This window comes from Atractosteus spatula, chromosome 6, assembly GCF_055471065.1.
Source record: "Atractosteus spatula isolate fAtrSpa1 chromosome 6, fAtrSpa1.hap1, whole genome shotgun sequence".
In the NCBI taxonomy this organism is placed as follows: Eukaryota; Metazoa; Chordata; class Actinopteri; order Semionotiformes; family Lepisosteidae; genus Atractosteus; species Atractosteus spatula.
Genome location: NC_142711.1, coordinates 10,153,541 through 10,172,490, shown reverse-complemented (window position 1 = coordinate 10,172,490; position 18,950 = coordinate 10,153,541). Strand labels below are relative to the sequence as shown.

At 38.7% G+C, this 18,950-nt stretch overlaps 1 protein-coding gene across 1 annotated transcript in view; it reads left to right on the top strand.

The window, feature by feature from the left end:
• LOC148831799 (sodium/potassium-transporting ATPase subunit beta-1-interacting protein 3-like) overlaps window positions 1–18,950 on the top strand; it is a 153,593-nt gene that overhangs the window by 107,491 nt on the left and 27,152 nt on the right. The window contains exon 4 of the mRNA XM_088919188.1: window positions 1,553–1,750. Within this exon, the coding sequence (XP_088775314.1) occupies window positions 1,553–1,750 (198 nt within the window). The remainder of the gene's footprint in view (window positions 1–1,552; window positions 1,751–18,950) is intronic.

Below are 18,950 nucleotides of genomic sequence, written 5' to 3'. Positions count from 1 at the left end.
CATTATCCTACACTGTCATGCAAGTCAGGGGTATTTTTAATGCTGCAGTATGATAAGAAAACCATTTGATCTGGTATTACATGAAACAGCCTCATGCATCACAAATTATATTTTAGGTTAGTATTTCCAGAACAATGATGCACTGAGAGGTTTTTATGAAATAATATGTACGCATGTAGCTAATTATCGCTTTAACTGAAGCTTAACACTTTTTCACACTCTTGACTTATGACTTAATGCGTTTTTTCATGCTGGCTTTGTTCCAAATTCCTCTGCAGCATAATTGGAGTCAGGTGATTTGTTCATAATGCCAGCCTATTTTCCACCACCTCTTCACAGTCATTAATACGAATAACAATTCACAAACGAAGAAATATAAAATAATGATACAGATTGAGATTGAGCCTATGAGAGGCTTTAAAAACAGTAATTAAACTCAATTCTGTATTCTTTCTGTAACAATGCTAGAAAACTGTTCAGGCAAATAGTCGACTAATTTAATTTCCAATGAATATTTTTCTGTTTGTTTCCCAGGCAGAAACAGGATTGAATGACACACTATACCAGTTTAATGTTAAGCGAGAAACAAAGATGTCTGTCTTTAGTGTTCTGAAACACATATACATGTTTTTGATATACCAGCTTAAAAAAGAAAAAAACTACATACTTTAGGTGTGAAGGAATAAGAACACTTAATACAACAAGTAATATTATCATAAATACATGATTGAATGATTGTATTGGATTAAGCGGTTAGAAAATGGATGGATGGATTTTAAAATTCTATAGTTTTAAAAACCGAATTCCCTGCTTTGGGTGAACAAAATTAGTTTTATAATGTGTAGGTACGGTATTTGTCATTTACTGTATATTAGACCTTGCAAGGGTTATACTGTATGCCTGAGATGCAGTGGATTTATCTGACCCTTAACCTGACAACTGTTCCCTCTAAGTCAGTGAAAGGATGTGCAAACACTGGCAAACAACCCTAGATTAACATAACCTTGCTACCCTTATGTGTGTTAGATAATATATAAAACTGTGATTGTGATGCAGAACAATACTGCTTCTAAAGTGCACTATTTTATTGCGACTTCCAGTCCAGCAGTAAGCAAAGTCCAATACGATAAAATAAACTATAGATTTATGATGCATTCTTCCTCAGGGAGCCTTGACCATTTCAAAATAACTCCCTCTTCACCCGAAAAGAGCATGCAGGGCAGTCCATGTAATTTCTAAATCTGTAAATTGGTGATAAGAAAATGTCATTCATTCCAAAAGGGTGTGGATGTGAGTTGAATTATTTTAACTTTTTGAAACCACTTTTTTAAAGTGGTTACAGGTAATTTACTGCAAAATGGCCAACTCATGATACTAATTTTTTTCATTAACCTTTGCCTCATCCATTTAAAGACCAGATATGTTCGGTGTAAAATTTTGGAGTAATGTGTATCTGTCTTATAAGTTGTTATAAGCAAAAATATTTTTGGGGAAATGTTCGTTTCAATGAGCAATAGCCTGTTGTGTCTTTCTCCTTTTGCCTGTTTGCCAGGACACAGATTTTATGACCTTCAACATCTCCATGCACCGGTCCTGGTGGCGGGAACACGGGCCGGGCTGTGTGAGAAGAGAAGTCCAGCCCCCACCCAGCCAGGCCCCTGCTGACCACTCCTACATCTCTGTGACTGGGTGCATCATGCCATTCCAGTACCTGGAGGCCCTCCACAGCTCTTTCCAACTGCTGCTGTCTGTGAGTTAACATGTACTATTTGTATGTTTTGTAAGTTTCACTGTGTTTAATACATGCTTAAATGCAAGACAAATGTCTGAGAATGCTTATTAAGAATGCTTATTAAGTTAATGTGCCACCTCAATTCAGTTCAACCAGCAGTGGATGTGCACACAGCCGTCTTTATACAACTGCTTGTCCCCTTACAATCGCCTCACGTTTGTCTCAGACCTTGTCTGAAAGTGTGAATAACAAACCAGGGACTGCACAGGTGGAAAGGAAGACCGAAGACTCTTTTTCTTCTATGTTGTATTTAGAACAAACATTTTAATTGAAAATGTGATGAATAGTTTCTCAGGTCAGTGCAGGTGAAGTGTACAGACCTGATTGAGAACAGCTGAGATTCAGGGTGTGTCAGCAATCTTAATGCCCCAACAGTGTGCTGTGCGCCCTCTGGTGGATGCTGGCAGTGTTACTGCCCTTTGTCATTTGGCCCATCATGCTGTGTGGGTGGACCTTTTCATTATACAGTATGTGTTAGAAGAAAGAATACCTCTACCATAATGCCTTGTAATTTACCCTTTTCATTTCAAACCTATCTTTGAATATGTCTTTGAGACTTTTACCTCATTTGAACCAAGCCTATGAAAATCACTAGAGAAATAATATAATTTTGATTCATATCCCCAGAGTTTCCAGTGTTCAATGTCAACCTTTCCTTTGTAGACACGTGGTTAGTTTTTGTAACTTCCATGGTGTTAGATCCCTTTTCATCTGGTGTATGCTTTTTCAGTCTTTTTTCTTTTCTGTCTTCTGTACTCTACAGAAGGCTACCCAACTTGCAGCTATTCCAGCCATTTCCAGTGAAGGACTATTAGCTCTTTAATTGTTATGTTGATCCCACTAATTATTAATTGAATAATTAAGGGGCCTGTTCACTGCAAAACTGTTAAGCAGCCCTGCAGTCTGGAGAGAAGCCAATTACATACAGTATGTCTTCAGCTTGAATTGTATAATCTTAGATGATAGCATAATACGTAGATGTTTACATGGGTTTCGCGTTGTAAGAACAGAATCTTTTTGATTTTGTTCAAACTTCAAACTATGAAACCTCATGATTTTTTTCATTTATGTTTTAAGGTGCCATTATAATACAACAATTTTAAATATCATACTGTGTAGCAGATTTGTTAGTATGTGAACTATAGTTGTTCGGCTTCAATTTAGAAATGCTAAGGGCAGCATACAGAAGGAAGTAATGCCAGTCCATAGAGTTCTGTCACAGGGCACTGCTTTCCTCAAGGGGTCACAGGTTCTCCCAGTCCCCAACAAAAAGGATGCCAATTTATCTACAATACACCAAGAACAGCAGGACATATAAATGGCAAAAACTTTCGGTTAGGCACAAGAGCTTCTTCCTCTTCCAAGTCTTGACTGGAAACGTGGATCTGCCTTTTTGTTTTGAAAGCTCCACCCCTCTTAACTCCTAAAAGCTTCTTAAAGGTTAAAGGTATGCCGCTCCTTTTATAAACATCTATTCAGACAACAATAACAGTATACAGAAGTCTCCACTCTGGTGCTGCTACGGATTTGTATTTTGTATTTTCTTAAGAAGACGAATTCTGTGCAGATATTGTAATTTATGGGAAAATGGCGGAACACCTGTGTTTTTAAACATATGGGCAGACCAGCTATCCTCCTATTCACAAGGGGGCGCTGTGGAATCAGGCCGGTGGCTGTTTGGTTACTGTTCACTGGGCTTTAGCTTTTGGCCTATGAATGCAGGCGAGTAAGATTAGTTACTACTAACAAACATATATAATTGTACATATTTACAACTACTTACAAGTCTATTTTTTTTTCTTTTTCTGCCCTCCTGCCGCTATGGACACAAATCCTCTAACAGGTAAGTGTACAGTTTCTTTACAACCCTACAGCAAACACTGTAGGCTGTGGGATAGCGCCCCCACACCACTGTGTTTTTTTTTCCATTTACTTTTCTTGTATTGGTCCTCACCTCTGTAATATGAATGCGTTGTAGTGCACGGATATTTTTTGTTGTATTGTGGATTTTTTTATATCTCTGTGTTTATATTGTAACGCTTACGGCCGACAGGTACTGTGTAAGAGCCGGCGTACCAGAGCAGGTGACGTCACCGCCCTTCCCTGTGATAGCAGGACTACAGCTACTGGGCTGTAGAGAGATCTCTCTTTAGCTCACGGGGCTGGGTCGCTGCAGAGAGACGCGGAAGTCGCGGGTTCGAGCCCCGGACAGTGTGGGGCCGACCTGAAGCGGCAAGGGCGCCCGCCTGAGCCCCCGTTGCGTTACATTGGTGTCAGAAGCGGGGTGGGATAGCCCTTCGCCGGGGACGGCGATTTAAGCGGGGGAGAGTGTAACGCTTACGGCCGACAGGTACTGTGTAAGAGCCGGCGTACCAGAGCAGGTGACGTCACCGCCCTTCCCTGTGATAGCAGGACTACAGCTACTGGGCTGTAGAGAGATCTCTCTTTAGCTCACGGGGCTGGGTCGCTGCAGAGAGACGCGGAAGTCCCGGGTTCGAGCCCCGGACAGTGTGGGGCCGACCTGATGCGGCAAGGGCGCCCGCCTGAGCCCCCGTTGCGTTACAATATTATTTATTTAATATAGCTAGCTTATTTGATTGTGTTAGGGTTGTGTTGTGCTGAATTCAAGTAAGCGGGTAATAAGAGCATAATTAGAGAAACAAGGAATAGGTTTATTCCATGCTGGAAAAAAAAGAAGAAAGAAAACACAACTTTTCGGCCGTGGAGCCTTCTTCAGCTGTGAGGCTCACACCTGAAGAAGGCTCCATGGCCGAAACGTTGTGTTTTCTTTCTTCTTTTTTTCCAGCATGGAAGAAACCTATTACTTGTTCCTTTGCAGCCTACGCATGCTGACGCAGCTGCCCACCTGAACTATAATTAGAGAAATTCGATTATACTAATTATATAGTTATCCAGCCATGTGGCTGAAGCAGACAGGTGAAATTGCCTCCTCTCATTTGTAAGCGTTGTTGCCTTTCTTCGTTTTGTATATATGAACAGCGTGCAGTGACCGTGTAGCCGCTTTCTTTTTGAGAGAAGTTGGCTTCACAAGCAGTTGAAGGTAGAAGAGTCCCAGAGAAGAATTCTTAAAAATGAAATTGCTAAAACTCCTCTACCAAACTAACTGAATGGAGAATCAACTCTAATGTTCTTAAAAACTCTCAGCCTTCCTCGAGCTGCGGGACAGTTAATTTGTTATACGGGAAATGATGGTCCATTGACGGGGCTATGCATAAAAAGTTACATCTTATTTCTGTAGATCTAGGGGGAAAAAGCTTTTTTATATCATATAAAAGTATTCCTATAAAGATGTGTTGTAGTTTACCGAATCTTTGTACTGGTGTTTACTCTATTAGCAGTCTTGGTGTAGCCCATGGGATTTAAACAATACATTCACTGATCTATTAAAACTAAAATAAACTGTTGGGAACGAATGGAAAATAGAAGTTGCAGTAGGGTGATAAATGTGTGATCTTAGTGGAAATCTTGAAAATGACTTGATTGAGTGCAGGTCTTAGACTTGGTATGTTTCATCTTGGCAAGAATGCAGGGGCTTCTAGTGAGGTTGGTAATTATAGCTTGCTTCCTCTGTCAGATTCTTATCACATTGTTTTTTTATGCATCCTAATTTTGTTTCAGAAAGTATGGCAGGACTGCTGATATTTTTGAATACTTATTTTGTCAAAGCAAAAACGAAAGTGTGCTGCAACTGGCAAATATGGAGAACTGATTATTATTTTGAGTGCTTAACTGAGACAACGATGGTTTAAAATTCAGGAACTATTTTTCTGTGGCTTTAATGATCATCAGTATTAACTACAAGCCCGCAAATCTTCCCTTGTCCGAAAGACTAATAGTAATGGCTTGAATACAAATCTCGGCTTATGTAGTTTTTCACTTTCATTTATTATATCTGTGGTCCTAGCCAAACCCTACAACTCTCCTTGTGTTTATTCTTACCTAAACTTTCGAATCATTCTTTTTGTTTGAGTTTCCTCAGGAATTCCATTTAAGAATAAATAATATAAGCCACAGACTACATTAAGATTAAGAGCAACGTATCAAACAGAAACAGTGCCTTGTGTTGCCACTCAATGCATGTGGCTGTGCTGTTTAACATCTTCGTAAAGTCGTGCATGGTCATACTCAGTACAGCACATGAAGGCAGTGAATAGACCATATGCTCAGCCCCGTGGGACTCCAGGAAGTGCTGTGCGCATTCCATGCAGGTAGTTATTACTGCCAGGAGCAACAGAATATATGTTTCTCAACAGAATGACTAAAACCTGACAGGAGCAGGACCACTTAGAGAAATAAAATCCTCCTAGCCATCGTTCATTTTTATTTGTAAATTGGGGAAAATCAGACATTCAAACCGAAAAGCAGTAATAAATGTTAGTTATTCCCAGTCTTGACATTACACATTTCTGAGTCATTGCGTGCATTTGAATAAAAGCCACAAGTTTCAAACATGTATTCATGATCAGCTACAGGTAGCACTCATGGCTTCCAGTATTGTCTGTCTTGTAAATTGCTGGTATTTAAGTCAATAGGTTGGTTCATCTAAAAATATTACAATGGTGACGATGAAGGTTGTTTGCGCAGATTGGGTTGGACAGTATGTTGTAAGAGATCATTATATGACATTCTTCCTGTTTGAACTTCCAGCTCTGCCGTTAGTCTGTTTGATTACAGGGAATATCTGAATGTTTTCTGTGGGGAGAAAAATGATTACATCAACATGAAGTATACTCTATTAAAAAGTGTTTAAATAACTGTGAAATAGTTATAATAACCATCCAATATAAAACCCCATCCCAGCAGGACTGACTGCACCAGGCTGCTCTTAACTTGGAAGAGACGCCAGTCATTGCAAGGGGAGAACGCGGCAGTGAGAGACCATTCTGAATTCTAACCAGCATGGCTTGAGGTGGATAAACAAAGCTCCCACAGACACAGAAAGAACAGGCAGGCTCCACACAGCGTATACAAGCCCCGAATCAAACCCAGCACCCAGCAGCTGTGAGATGAAATATAACACACCTCTCTGCCATTTTAGTGCACGAAAGTTATTAATAAATATTTAGCAGACACTTTAATCCAAGAAATTCCAAAAATAAATCGCAGTTTGCATCCAGTCGACTTGATTTAGGTTGTATAGTATTGTAGTTTCACTCTACTTGCACTGACTATAAATTGTATGCTATCAGGGGTTGTATGCCAAATAAATGATCTTTTTCATCATTTGGAGTACTAAGAATACTTACTACTCCAGTGTTTCACATTATCTGGGGTTGACTATTCTGCTCATATGGTTTAAGATAATGTTCCTTCCCCAGCTGACAATATTGACTTACTTACTTTTTGGACTCTTAGAGGAGAGATTGGAGCCTCTGCATTTGCCTACATGAGCCAAGCGTTTCCTTTTCATGGCATCCGCTATTCAGCAACTGGACAGTAGGTAGATCAATAAACTACCATTAAGCAAGAAATGTAATGAATTTGGAGTTTAGTAAAATACATTTTTGCTTTTCTTTTGTCTACACAATGCAGGAAGAAAGGGTTTTAGGTTCTATTTATTTCCAAACCTTGTTTCCTGGGAATCTGGGAAGGACAGAGGGACGAACAGGGTCATGCTGTCGCGATGGGACACAATATAGCCAACTATCACATCATTTTTGAATGGTTTGCTCAAAGTACGAAATTACTTTGTGGTCACGCACGTTATGTATTGCTGTTGAGGGACACCCAGCTTTAAAATCAATTTATTAACGAGACTCGCAGGCGGACGGGTGATAGAATAGAATGAAATCACCCAGACAAATACGTATCTATCAGAAAAGAGTTAATGGTTCAAAACACACTGCTCCAAACAGGTTAATGCATTTTTAAAGGACTGCCGTTTAAGGTATTTGTAACTGGGTCCCTGCTGTCAAAGCGATGTGATTAGACCAATCTGCACCAGTTGGCTGCAGTGTAGGGGTGGCTCAGAGGGGCTGGTAAGGGTTGGGAAAGCAGACATGCAGGGCGTTGCTGCAGCTGTCTTGGATGACTTGGCAGTTACACAGTCCATGGAGAGACTGAGGAGGTTACAAGAAAGGAGAGTCCTTCGGAAACACAAAACTCTGATGAAAAAAGTCAAATGACACTCTTAAGAATTTGAAATGGAGCAACAATATCATATTCTGTTTAAGAAATGAGCGTTTCTTACTTTAGAAACCCATTAAATCAATTAAATAATGATCAGCAAACTTTTTTTATTGTCAGAGTGACTGGATGCAATTTAAGGAATTTCATTGGCATCTTAAAATACTCTCCTCAGCATTCCTCCTCTTCATAAATTATTGGTGCATTGCTAATTTCAAAGAATCGGCGAGCCATTAATTATTCAATGTGAAAATGAAAGATGACGTTCAGGGAGCCTGAATATTAATCCATCAAAGGAAAGCCATATTTAATTAAAAATCAGCTGTGGTTCAACAGCCGGTACAATAAGCACATACAGGAGCCTGTAAATAATTAATCAAAGCAAGGCGGGTGACTAGCCTTTTCTGCTGAGAGATGGAGCGAAGGGAAAAACCAATAGCTCACTCTAGGTGCATCTGTATACAAAGAAATAAGCAATGCATAAATAAACAGATTGTGTGGTTTTACTCTTTGCTCAAGGCCTTGTACAGAACTTATATAGTGGTGGTTATGTGCTATATTTAGTATGGATCATGGGAATTAAAAATAAACTCTCACCATTTTACAATCCTGAAAAGTGTAACCATTTAAATATGCTTCTAATTCTGCTTTGCATACACAGTATAGTTAAATTTAGTAGCTGCTCTTGAACCCTAACAAGGGCTACAACAGTTGTCCTTGGCTGTTAACTTTGAGTTTATACATGCGCAGAGAGAATACGAAATCTATTCAGGCAATTCTGTTTAGCATTGTGAAAGGGTAATACCGAATTAATATTCATCCATATAATTCATAGGGACTCTTTTTTTAAAACGCATCCTAAACCTGAAATGTGTTCCTTTTAAGATGCTTCACAGTTCAGCCTGAAATTTTAAAAACAGAGTCATGTGTTATTTTGTAATATTATGTGTATTCTACATTTTGAGGAAGAAGGTGCAAAATGTAATTTGTTATAGACATAAAAAATACAGAGGTTAAAAAGTGTTTGAATTGGGGAAAAGCCATTTACATTTTTTTAGTTTGTTTTAAAAGTTCAATATTATCCTGTTGGAATCGATGGAAACGATCCGTGTTCTGCATAATTATTAGTTACATGGTTAGTTATTTACATTAGTTCATTTCTCAGTGATGTGTTCCTTGAAATCTACAGGTGATAGATCTACTGTATGCCTTCTTTTATTAATGCACTGAGAATGTCTAGAATCAGAAGGTACTGTATTCTAGACTTTTGTTGGACATAATTCAGATAATGAACCAATGACTTGCAGGAGAATAAGATCAATAACACGAGTCTGCTGAAATTTGTTATCCTTTGGAACTTAAATGACACATCTATGTTGGGGGAAGTTTCATGTTATACATGAAATCAAACAATAATGTACACTCAAGTACAGAGAATGTGACCTTTTCCAAGATGATGACAGGAAGTGAGAAAGTGAAAAGGTTATGGTAGACCTCAGCAGAGGTCATGTGACGAGGCTGGACACCAGCCCTTTGTCTTACCTTTTTTAAGCTTTAATTTTGTTTCTATCCGTTTCATGTTACTGATCCCTTCACCATCTACTGGACACCTGTAAATATTCAGTTACAGATGAGAGTAGGAGATACAAGTAAAACATGTGTTGGTTATGTGTGAATGATGTAATGGCACTAAAGAAATGAAGGACAGCCTTGTTTAAAGGCTGGATAGGAAATTACCTTTTGCTAATAAAGACCATATTAGATTGGGGAGGGGCAGCACATTTGTGCTGTGTTTAGCTTTGCTGCCTTATAGCACTGGTGCCCTGGTCACAGTTCCGGACCTGGGCTACTATCTTTGCAGGGTTTGTATGTTCTCCCCATGTTGATGTAGGGGTGTTACCCCGGCGTCCTGACCAAATTTCCCATTGGCCCTTACCAATCCTGGCCTCCTAACAATCCCCATATATGAATTGGCTTTATTACTCTGTTCTCCTCCCCACTGAGAGCTGGTGTGTGATGAGAGTACTGACGCACAATGGCTGCCGTCGCATCATCCAGGTGGGTCTGCACATTGGTGGTGGAGAGGAGTCCCCATTACTGTAAAGCGCTTTGAGTGGAGTGTCCAGAAAAGCGCTATAGAAGTGTAAGCAATTAATAATAATAATATTGATGTGGGGTTCTTCTAGGTGCCCTGGTTTCCTCCCACAGTCCAAAGATATGGCGGTAGGTTAGTTGGCCTCTAGGCAGATTGGTCCTGGTGTGTGTGTGTGTTGTGTCTGTGTGTGCCCTGCAGAAGACCCATTTCCCTTGAGTATCAGCTTGTGAGCTACAAAAGAGCAAGTAGAGGTCAGTTCCACACTGTAAAAAGGGAATAGTAAAAAGAGAGGAAGAATCAACACAATATTCCATCTGTTTAGTCTTCTTCCATTTTGTTGACACTCAAGAATTGTGTTTCTGTAATAAAGTATGGCATGTATAGTTACAAGTATGTCCTATTTTTAAGTTTTACCAAATATTCAATCATAATGAAGAATGCGTCATGTTATAAGGATTAACATTTTAAGTGCACAAGAACATAATCCATAATTTCCTTTTTCTGCCCGGTTGACTGAGAGAGGAAAGAGAAGATGTATAAATGGAATTTAGACAACTGAAAATAATCTAAAATCCCACTAAATAAACAACTACAGTGGGTGTTGATGGTTGTGCAGTGGCTAAGTCTTTCTTTCTGACTTGTGCTGTTGTGATTAGTTAGATTTTTCTAGGTCAAAAAAGCCTTTGAAGATGCATAAAAGTTTACTTCTTCAAACACAGCAGACTCCTTTCTCAGTTTATGTGGAAGAGGTTCTGAGCTTACTTAAGGCAAGTTTTGCGACATCAGAAGGATGTGATTATAGAACGAGGCAATGGGTATAATTCATCAAAGCTTTTAACCTGCTTTAAGGGTGTTCATGTCAACTTTAATGTAGTTGTAGTTTTGTTTATTTTAGATAGATAGATACTTTATTGATCCCGTGAGGGAAATTGCAGAAATTTTAGACATTATAAGTAAAATATTTACTATAACCGAATTCTGACCAATAGTGATTTCATTATCTACATAATTTATGGTGATTCTGGGTCACCCTCAACCACGTTTGGAACCAAATTTGTTTTAAACGATTTTAAAAGCAAGCAGACACAGCACTAGTACAGCTTTTGTTATTTCATTTCTGACGTCTTCTTTTTGTTTTAACTGCTGGTGTTCATACCACAGCATTTAACTGGATTAAATGCACGTGGATTGTGTGGAAATCTGTTTAGGGATTACTGCTACCTCCCTTCACTGGTTTCACCCCTGTTTGCAACCAGTTTGCACTTCAAGGTTGTTTTAGAGTTGATGATGTTCCAGTTACTCGGGATGTTCTGTGCTGGGTCCTTTACTATTTAATATTGACATGTTGCCCCTTGGTTATATTATTTGCCATCATGAATTTGTGTTTTACTGGTGTAGTGATGACCCTGTGTGACTCAGTTTCATTGGCAGACTACAATAACAATTACAGCCCAGAGATTTGGTAGACCCATGTAAAAAAACGTTTAATGGAAGACCATTAAAATAAGCAATGCAGAAGCTGACTACCTATCAAAGGAGCTCACATTTGCAATTACAGAGCTAACATGCTTACAATGTCAGAATTGCAATTACAATTACCTGAAATTGCGTCACCCAGTGCAGATTTGTTAAGCATACCTGTATGCAGTATGTTGTTCATAAATTAGTGTTTCCTTGAGGTGACTGTTAGAAGGCATTTTAGTGGACAAAATGCTAGCAATTTTTTTCCTGTGCAAAGGAACAAGTAAATGTTTATTCCATGCTGAAAGGAAAAGAGACCCAACATTTCGGCTGTGGAGCCTTCCTCAGGTGTGATACCTGAAGAAGGCTCCACAGCCGAAACAAGGTTTTTTTTTCCTTTTCAGCATGGAATAAACCTTTACTTATTCCTTTGCAGCCTACACGTGCTGACACAGCTAACTACTGTACTTGAAATTTTTACTAGTTGTTTTACTGTATATCTAGTTGTGTGAGAAGACTAAAGACCTTTGATGCAAGGTTCAATGTAATGCTATTCATGCAAATGTAATAAATGTTTTAATTGTCATGAAAGAGTAATGTGACGAATATGAATAACATAATAATACATTATAAATGTCAAGGTCCTCTTGGTGGCAGATACAATGCTTGCTGATAGATGTAACCATGGTTTCCGGAAGATGCATCTCTTAATAGGTTTTTCTAATTCTGTGCTAATACTTTGAACATTGCAGCTAACATGAAAACTTGACCTGTATTTTGTTTTTACTTTTTAATAATTTATATTTGCAGCCTGCAGGTTGTTTTAGTATTCTTTGGTTTCCTTTGATGAGCAAATAGTCTTTTCATGTCTTCGAGCAGAATGTAGAACTGTGATGATTGATATTTTGGTAGGGGGTGTTATACAGCTTTGTTATGGATGAAGTCTTCTGCTGCTAGAAGTGAGGATCTTCATGCTGCTGAAATTGTTTGATGTGTTTGGATATGCTGGGGGAATCGCTCAAGGGCTACAGTGCCTTGCAAACGTATTCACCCCTCTTGGACTTTTTCACATTTTATTGTGTTACAGCATGGAACCATGATGTATTTAACTGAGAATTTTTGCCATTCATCAACACAGAGTACTCTATAATGTCAAAGTGGGGAACAAAAATCCAGACATTTTACTAACTTAATTAAAAATAAAAAACAGAAAATAATTGAATGCATAAGTATACACATTCCTTGCTTTGACAGACTTAAATTACCTCTGAAGTAACCACCTTTCTTCTCCAAGTCACATAATTACCTGTGTGCAGCTGAGGTATTTCACATGATTTCAGAATAAGTATACACAGTGAAGTCCATCATTAAAAAGGTGAGAAAAAACAACTGTGAATCTGCCCAGAACTGTCCATCCTCCAAAAGGGAGGGCAAGAAGAGCTGTAGTAAGGGAGGCCACCAAGAGCCTCCCACTGTGTCTGGGAGCGTCCCACTTAGTGATTTTCCAAGGAAGCACACGGAACATTTCAAGCAGATCCGAGACAAGGTTCTTGAAAAATGCCAATCAGGGCAAGGATATAAGAAAATTTCCAAGGCATTGAATATACCTTGAAGCACAGTGAAGTCCATCATTAAAAAAGGTGAGAAAATATGGAACAACTGTGAATCTGCCCAGAACTGTCCGTCCTCCAAAACTGAGTGTCCAAGCAAGAAGAGCCATAGTAAGGGAGGCAACCAAGAGGCCTACTGCAACTCTAAAGGAGTTACAGTCCTCCAGGACAGAGATGGGAGAAACTGTGCATGAGACAACAATAGCACGCACACTCCATAAATCTGGCTTGTACGGAAGGGTGGCAAAAAGAAAGCCTTTGTTGGAAAAAACTCATATCGCATCTCGGCTGGAGTTTGCCCAAAGGCATGTGAGAGACTCAACAATTTGGAGGAAGATTCCATGGTCTGATGAGACCAAAAATGAACTTTGTTTGGCGCAAACCTAGCACAGCACATCACATTGAGAGCATTATCCCTTTTCTTTTCAAGAAACGCCCAGGGATTTTTAATGAACAGGAGAGTCAGGACCTCAGTTTTATGTCTCATCTGAGGAACAGTGCCTTTTTACAGTATAGTGTCCCGTTGCTGTACTGGGGCATTAGGACCCACACAGACCATGGGGTAAGCGCCCCCTGCTGGCCCCACTAGCACCTCTTCCAGAAGCAACCTTAGCTTTCCCTGGAGGTATTTCCCATCCAGGTACTGACCAGGCTCACGCCTGCTGAGCTTCACTGGGCTGCCTGTTGTGAGTTGCAGGGTGATATTGATCCAGTCAGTGCATCTGTATAATTGTGTAATATAATTCTTCATGTAAAATTAAATTGTCGTCTTTAAAATTATTGTTAGCAAAAAGCATTTTATGTTTCTTAAATCTATAATTATTTTGTGAGGAATAATGACTTGCAGGGATGGTGTCATCTTTATTTGAAATAAATCCTAAAATCCAGAGAAGAAAATTCTATATTTCCTTCAGACTGCAGATGGGGAAAAATAAGCAATGAATTGTTGATGTTAATATTCTTTATATCTATTAGTGAGCATTCTTTATTGGTAAAGGATGTCTTTGAGACTATTGGCGGAGTCCCAGTTGTAATATTTCAGTAGACAAACCAATAGGCGCCTTACTGGTCAGTCATTGTTTTGTGATCCTCGTTCAAATGTGGATGGAGATTGCAAAATGAATGTATCCAGATTTAGAACTGAGATGGAAACTCTTACCTGATTCCTCTCCTACACTTGAAAGCACTGGCTATTATTTAAGTTAAAAAGAACAAGAAACCCATAAAACCCCAGCTGTAATTAGTATGAATGATTTGCATATCTTTTTTTTGTTTTTATTTTTATTGAGTTATTTATGTTTTTAATATAAAGGAGACAAGTAGTTATGTTTTAATTGCTTCCATGCTATTTAAAATCCTGTGCTCTCTAAAGGGCAGTCAACACATTAGCAAAAACAGAACTACATTGTGTGGGGCCGAAGGGTGCTGTGGAATGTGTCTAGGAAGACAAATATCGCTAAAATGGTCTTAACACTGGAACATACTAAACCCAAAAAAATAAATTTGATTGGAGTCAGACATTTGGGAGAGGGGCAGCCCTTTTTGACTGTGTTTATAAAAATAAATGTAAATAGTAAATGTTTTATTCAGTAACTGCCAACCTTAGGGAAAAACAGAAATCAAAGAATTGCTTAGAATAAAGAAAGGAGCCTGCAGAACTTTTCTCTCTTTGAGGTAAGACTTTGTTCTTACTCAAGCGATCTGAGGTGCAAAGATGATTCCCAAGACAGTTGAGATTAGACCCAAATAAAAGCAACACTTTTCCCCCAGAATTTCAGGTCTATACAATAATATCTGAAGTAAAAAAAAAGGTTAAAAAAAACTGAAGTTGGTCTGGTTGTTGATATACAATATTTACCACCAGAGTACCGAAGAGCGTTGAACTGTAAGCCATTTTGCTTGGTTTCGGCGCGTTGTTGCGATCGATTGATGAAAAAAATTTACATATCCATTTTTAGTTACCCAGAATGAACAAGAGATCGCAGTCCAATTTTTTGCGTTCAGGAAGGAGGTGCCCCTGTGTGCTGAGCAGCGTGGGAATCGTCAGGCTGGACGGCAGTCCGCAGAGGATGAGCGGTGCGCAAGGAGATGTTGAGGAATGACGGAAGCGCTCTCGATTGAAAAGGGAAGCAAGAAGAGTTTTAGAGGAAGCAAGCATGGTGTTTATCCGGACATTGTTTGCATTTGATCTTTTTTAAACGCCTCTCTATTTTCCTTTATTTTTTTAAACCGCGAGAACTTTTCTTTCATTTCAGTCGTTTCTATTCTGAAAGGTACCTTGTGCTTTGGGAAGTTTTTTTTTTTCTCCAGTTTCCACAGTCCAAATTTCCGGGTGCAGCTTATACCTGGTAGCAATTCAAGTTTACGCGGCCCTGACACCTCTGACAGAGTGTTATTTTTTTTTTACTGTGGCCTGCAGAATCCTCGCCATATCATGGCTGACGACACTATTTACTTATTTTCAGAAGTTCTTATTGTCACAGTTGTTTCACAAATAAAAAGAAACCGTTTGACTGCTGTAGAATGTTTCTGATGACAGAAGGAACAGAAATCGGCAGTGGTAGACAGTGATTGTGCCCAAGCTGACTGAAAATTACGATGTCCTCTCTGCGCCTGGGCTGTTTGGGACTACTTAATGGCAAAATTGTGAACTGCGGATTTGGATTAGACTGAACCGCAATGTATAAATTACCTGTAACGGCAACGTGGCACTACTGATAATCCCTCAGATGCCAACCTGAGGTTCTCCGTGTTCCATTTTCAGACTCTCCTGACAACATGTAATGTGAAGCCGTATCGGTCGGTTATATTAAATCGCCACAGCGTGGAGGCCTGAAGTGACCCCTGTGGTTCGGATTTTGGCGTGGGCCACTCTTGTCTGGCTCCCCGCCCACGCATGCGCTCTCCCCGGAGCACAGCAGCCTGTCGGCTTGCGTCCCTTTCCTGCCCAGTGAGGGTTAATCGCAGCGTTTTGTTACCTGTGGCAGAATTGAATTTCCTATTGAAAATCTGCTTGTTTTGATTGGTGTCCATTTCATTTATGTTCACACTAGGTTAGCTAATCCTTTGTGACAGTGCAGTGATGAAAGCTTGGGCGGAAGATACGGTAATGACCTACTCCCCCATCCCACGTTTCATAAAACTAAATCAAAACTATAAAACGTAAAACTATCCTTGTGCATGGATATCAGATTTATGACATCACAAAGAATGGGTAAGCCATTTTTAGTGGGTAAATTTTATTGCAAACGCTGAAAAGATTACTCTTGTCAGAGCACTCAAAAATCAAGGTTGATTTGGTACATTTACTGGGTTGTGTGAACTATCCTTTGTTATCTCTAACTATCCCCTCAAAATATACAAAGTTCTCAACTTAGTGTTGTAACAAAATAGCACTATATTGTTACATATCAAATCTAACAATCTGGGGCTATTCATTTAAATCCAGGTGCTGTAGTCCAAAATTGGATTTGTAAACCTGACATCACTGCTATTTTCATTTGGCTGCCAGAAATAGCACACGAAGTCAGCTAGCTACCCTGAATCCAGTCATATGAGCCAGAACAGTGAAGGGGGGAGGGGAACAGGGCAGGAGATAGCGTGTAAGATTACATTTAAGCCCATATGTAATTGACAAAGTAGGCTAAATTGTCCTTCTCCAATATGAAAAACTAGTATGTTTACTGTATTAGTTTACAATAGTGCAAAGGTCTGCCAGCAAGTGCCTGTCTAACACGGTTTATAGATAACTGAGAAAAGGGAAAACTTAGCCTACATTTGATATAAAAAATTCTAAAGCTAAATGTATTCTTTCATTTCCCACAGTGTTGTTTTCTTTTTAAAAATCAAAACTTTGTTTTACAACACATGCATCAAAGAACAAATTATATAACCTGATTTTTTTTTAATTTCAAAACAGTAACATTTAAATATGGTTTCAGCTTTATAAAAATGCAGTGCACCTAGCTACACAGTCCTGCCAGCTGTCTTTATATGATAATGACATGTTCTTTAATCCCTTCCTTACTACCAGAGGTTCAAATGGAGTTGAATCAAAAGGACATGCAAACTTGAGAAGTTTAATGTAGAAAACCATCTGGATTTTATATAAATTATATTCTGTTGAAATGCAAAAAACCAAACAAACAGTAAATTCTACCAAATGGTTGTTTAAACGTTTAACATTTTAACAAATTAACAGGCTATTACTGTTAGGGCAAAATATGGTTTGCCCCATATCTTTGAATGTTTTAATACAAAGCCCTGAGGGATACTGTTTTATTACAACATTATGCAAAACAAGGTCAAGACAGACTGTGACATTTAAGAAGCCATTGGTAGAGCTGATATAAACTGCACAGAGTATTTTGACAGAAGAGTATCTGTAGTCATTTCCATGACTAGAAATCATAGACGGACGCAAACCTGATGAAAGTACCATAAAATGTCAGCTGTGACACTTTATTAGGTTACAGTTTATTAGCAGACACAACCAAGTGAAAGTTGTTTGTGAGCTGTGGTCACTGAGACAAATACAGTGGTACTGAATTTTACACAATGTTGTTTTAATATCATTTGTGGCGAAAAGTGTCTCACTTAGTATTGTTAATATAGGTAAAACAATTGAAAACCAGTGGAGATGCAGAATTTGAGAGATTTGTTTAGATATAGTGTTGGTATTCTGCCCAGATGCATATTATGACTTGTCTGAAGAGGTATGGAATCATTTCATGCACAATGTGTTTCCACAAATACAGTACACTCTGAAGATCCTGCATTTTTTGTTTTGGCCCTGCGAATTACACGACAGTGTTCAGCCTCCACTTTCTCTGCTGCTGTTTGTTTGGGTTACAGGCAGCATCTTCACAAGTTTTTCCTACAACATCCGTGCTCATTGCCACTTGTGAAATATACCCTCTGAGGCAGCTGTGTTAATGGTTGTGTTTCAACACAGGAAGGAAATGGTGTCGTCGCCTGCCCATTTAGCTCCTGTTTGGAGGGAAAAAAACGTGACAGACTTTTAAATCACTTTCTTGTTTTTTCTGTGAATTTATACTAATATAATTAGGCCACCAGCTTGCTGCAATATTTGAATTACTGATATTTGAGTTTCCAAAGGAACAGTATTGTGTACAGTATATAGTATAACTTTGGGGGACAAAAACAAAAAAAAATGATACTTGCACTTAATACAAATACATAATAGTGCAATAATAGAATTTTTTCAGGAATAGTTTTAACATAGGGTGCTACGATGGCACAGTGGTAAGAACTGTTACCTGACTAGATAAAGGTTCATTTTTTTAACTTTTCTGAATGGCTTCAAACTTGCAGCCCGCATCTGTTTTACAATAATGTAATTAACAAAGTGCCAACTTTATTTATGCTCTCTACATGGTCACAAACTAAAAGCCAGAATTAGCCATATTAAAATATTTCTTTAATATACTTTTTTATATTCAACTGTATTAAACCTTATAGAAAAAACCTGAAAAGGCATTAGAAAAGTGTGTGTTCATCTACTGATCTAATGCACAGTTCTTCACCAACACATGCACATGCCGACACACGTTTAAATATACAGTACTCCTCTTATATTTCCATATTCAGAAGCATGTTCAGCAATAACTGAAAATAACTTCAGAAATAATGTACAGTATTTGTGCACTTGCTTTAATTGAAGTATATACTAAAAGCACATCTGTTTCCCTGAAGAATCTACTAAAGAAGTGTCTTGTAAGTGCATATGTTATCAATATAAGCATTCGTTACTTTTGTGTTGTAGTCATATCATTCATGTATAGACAGAAAAGATCAGGGGTTGAGTTAGGAATAAAAGGATGTG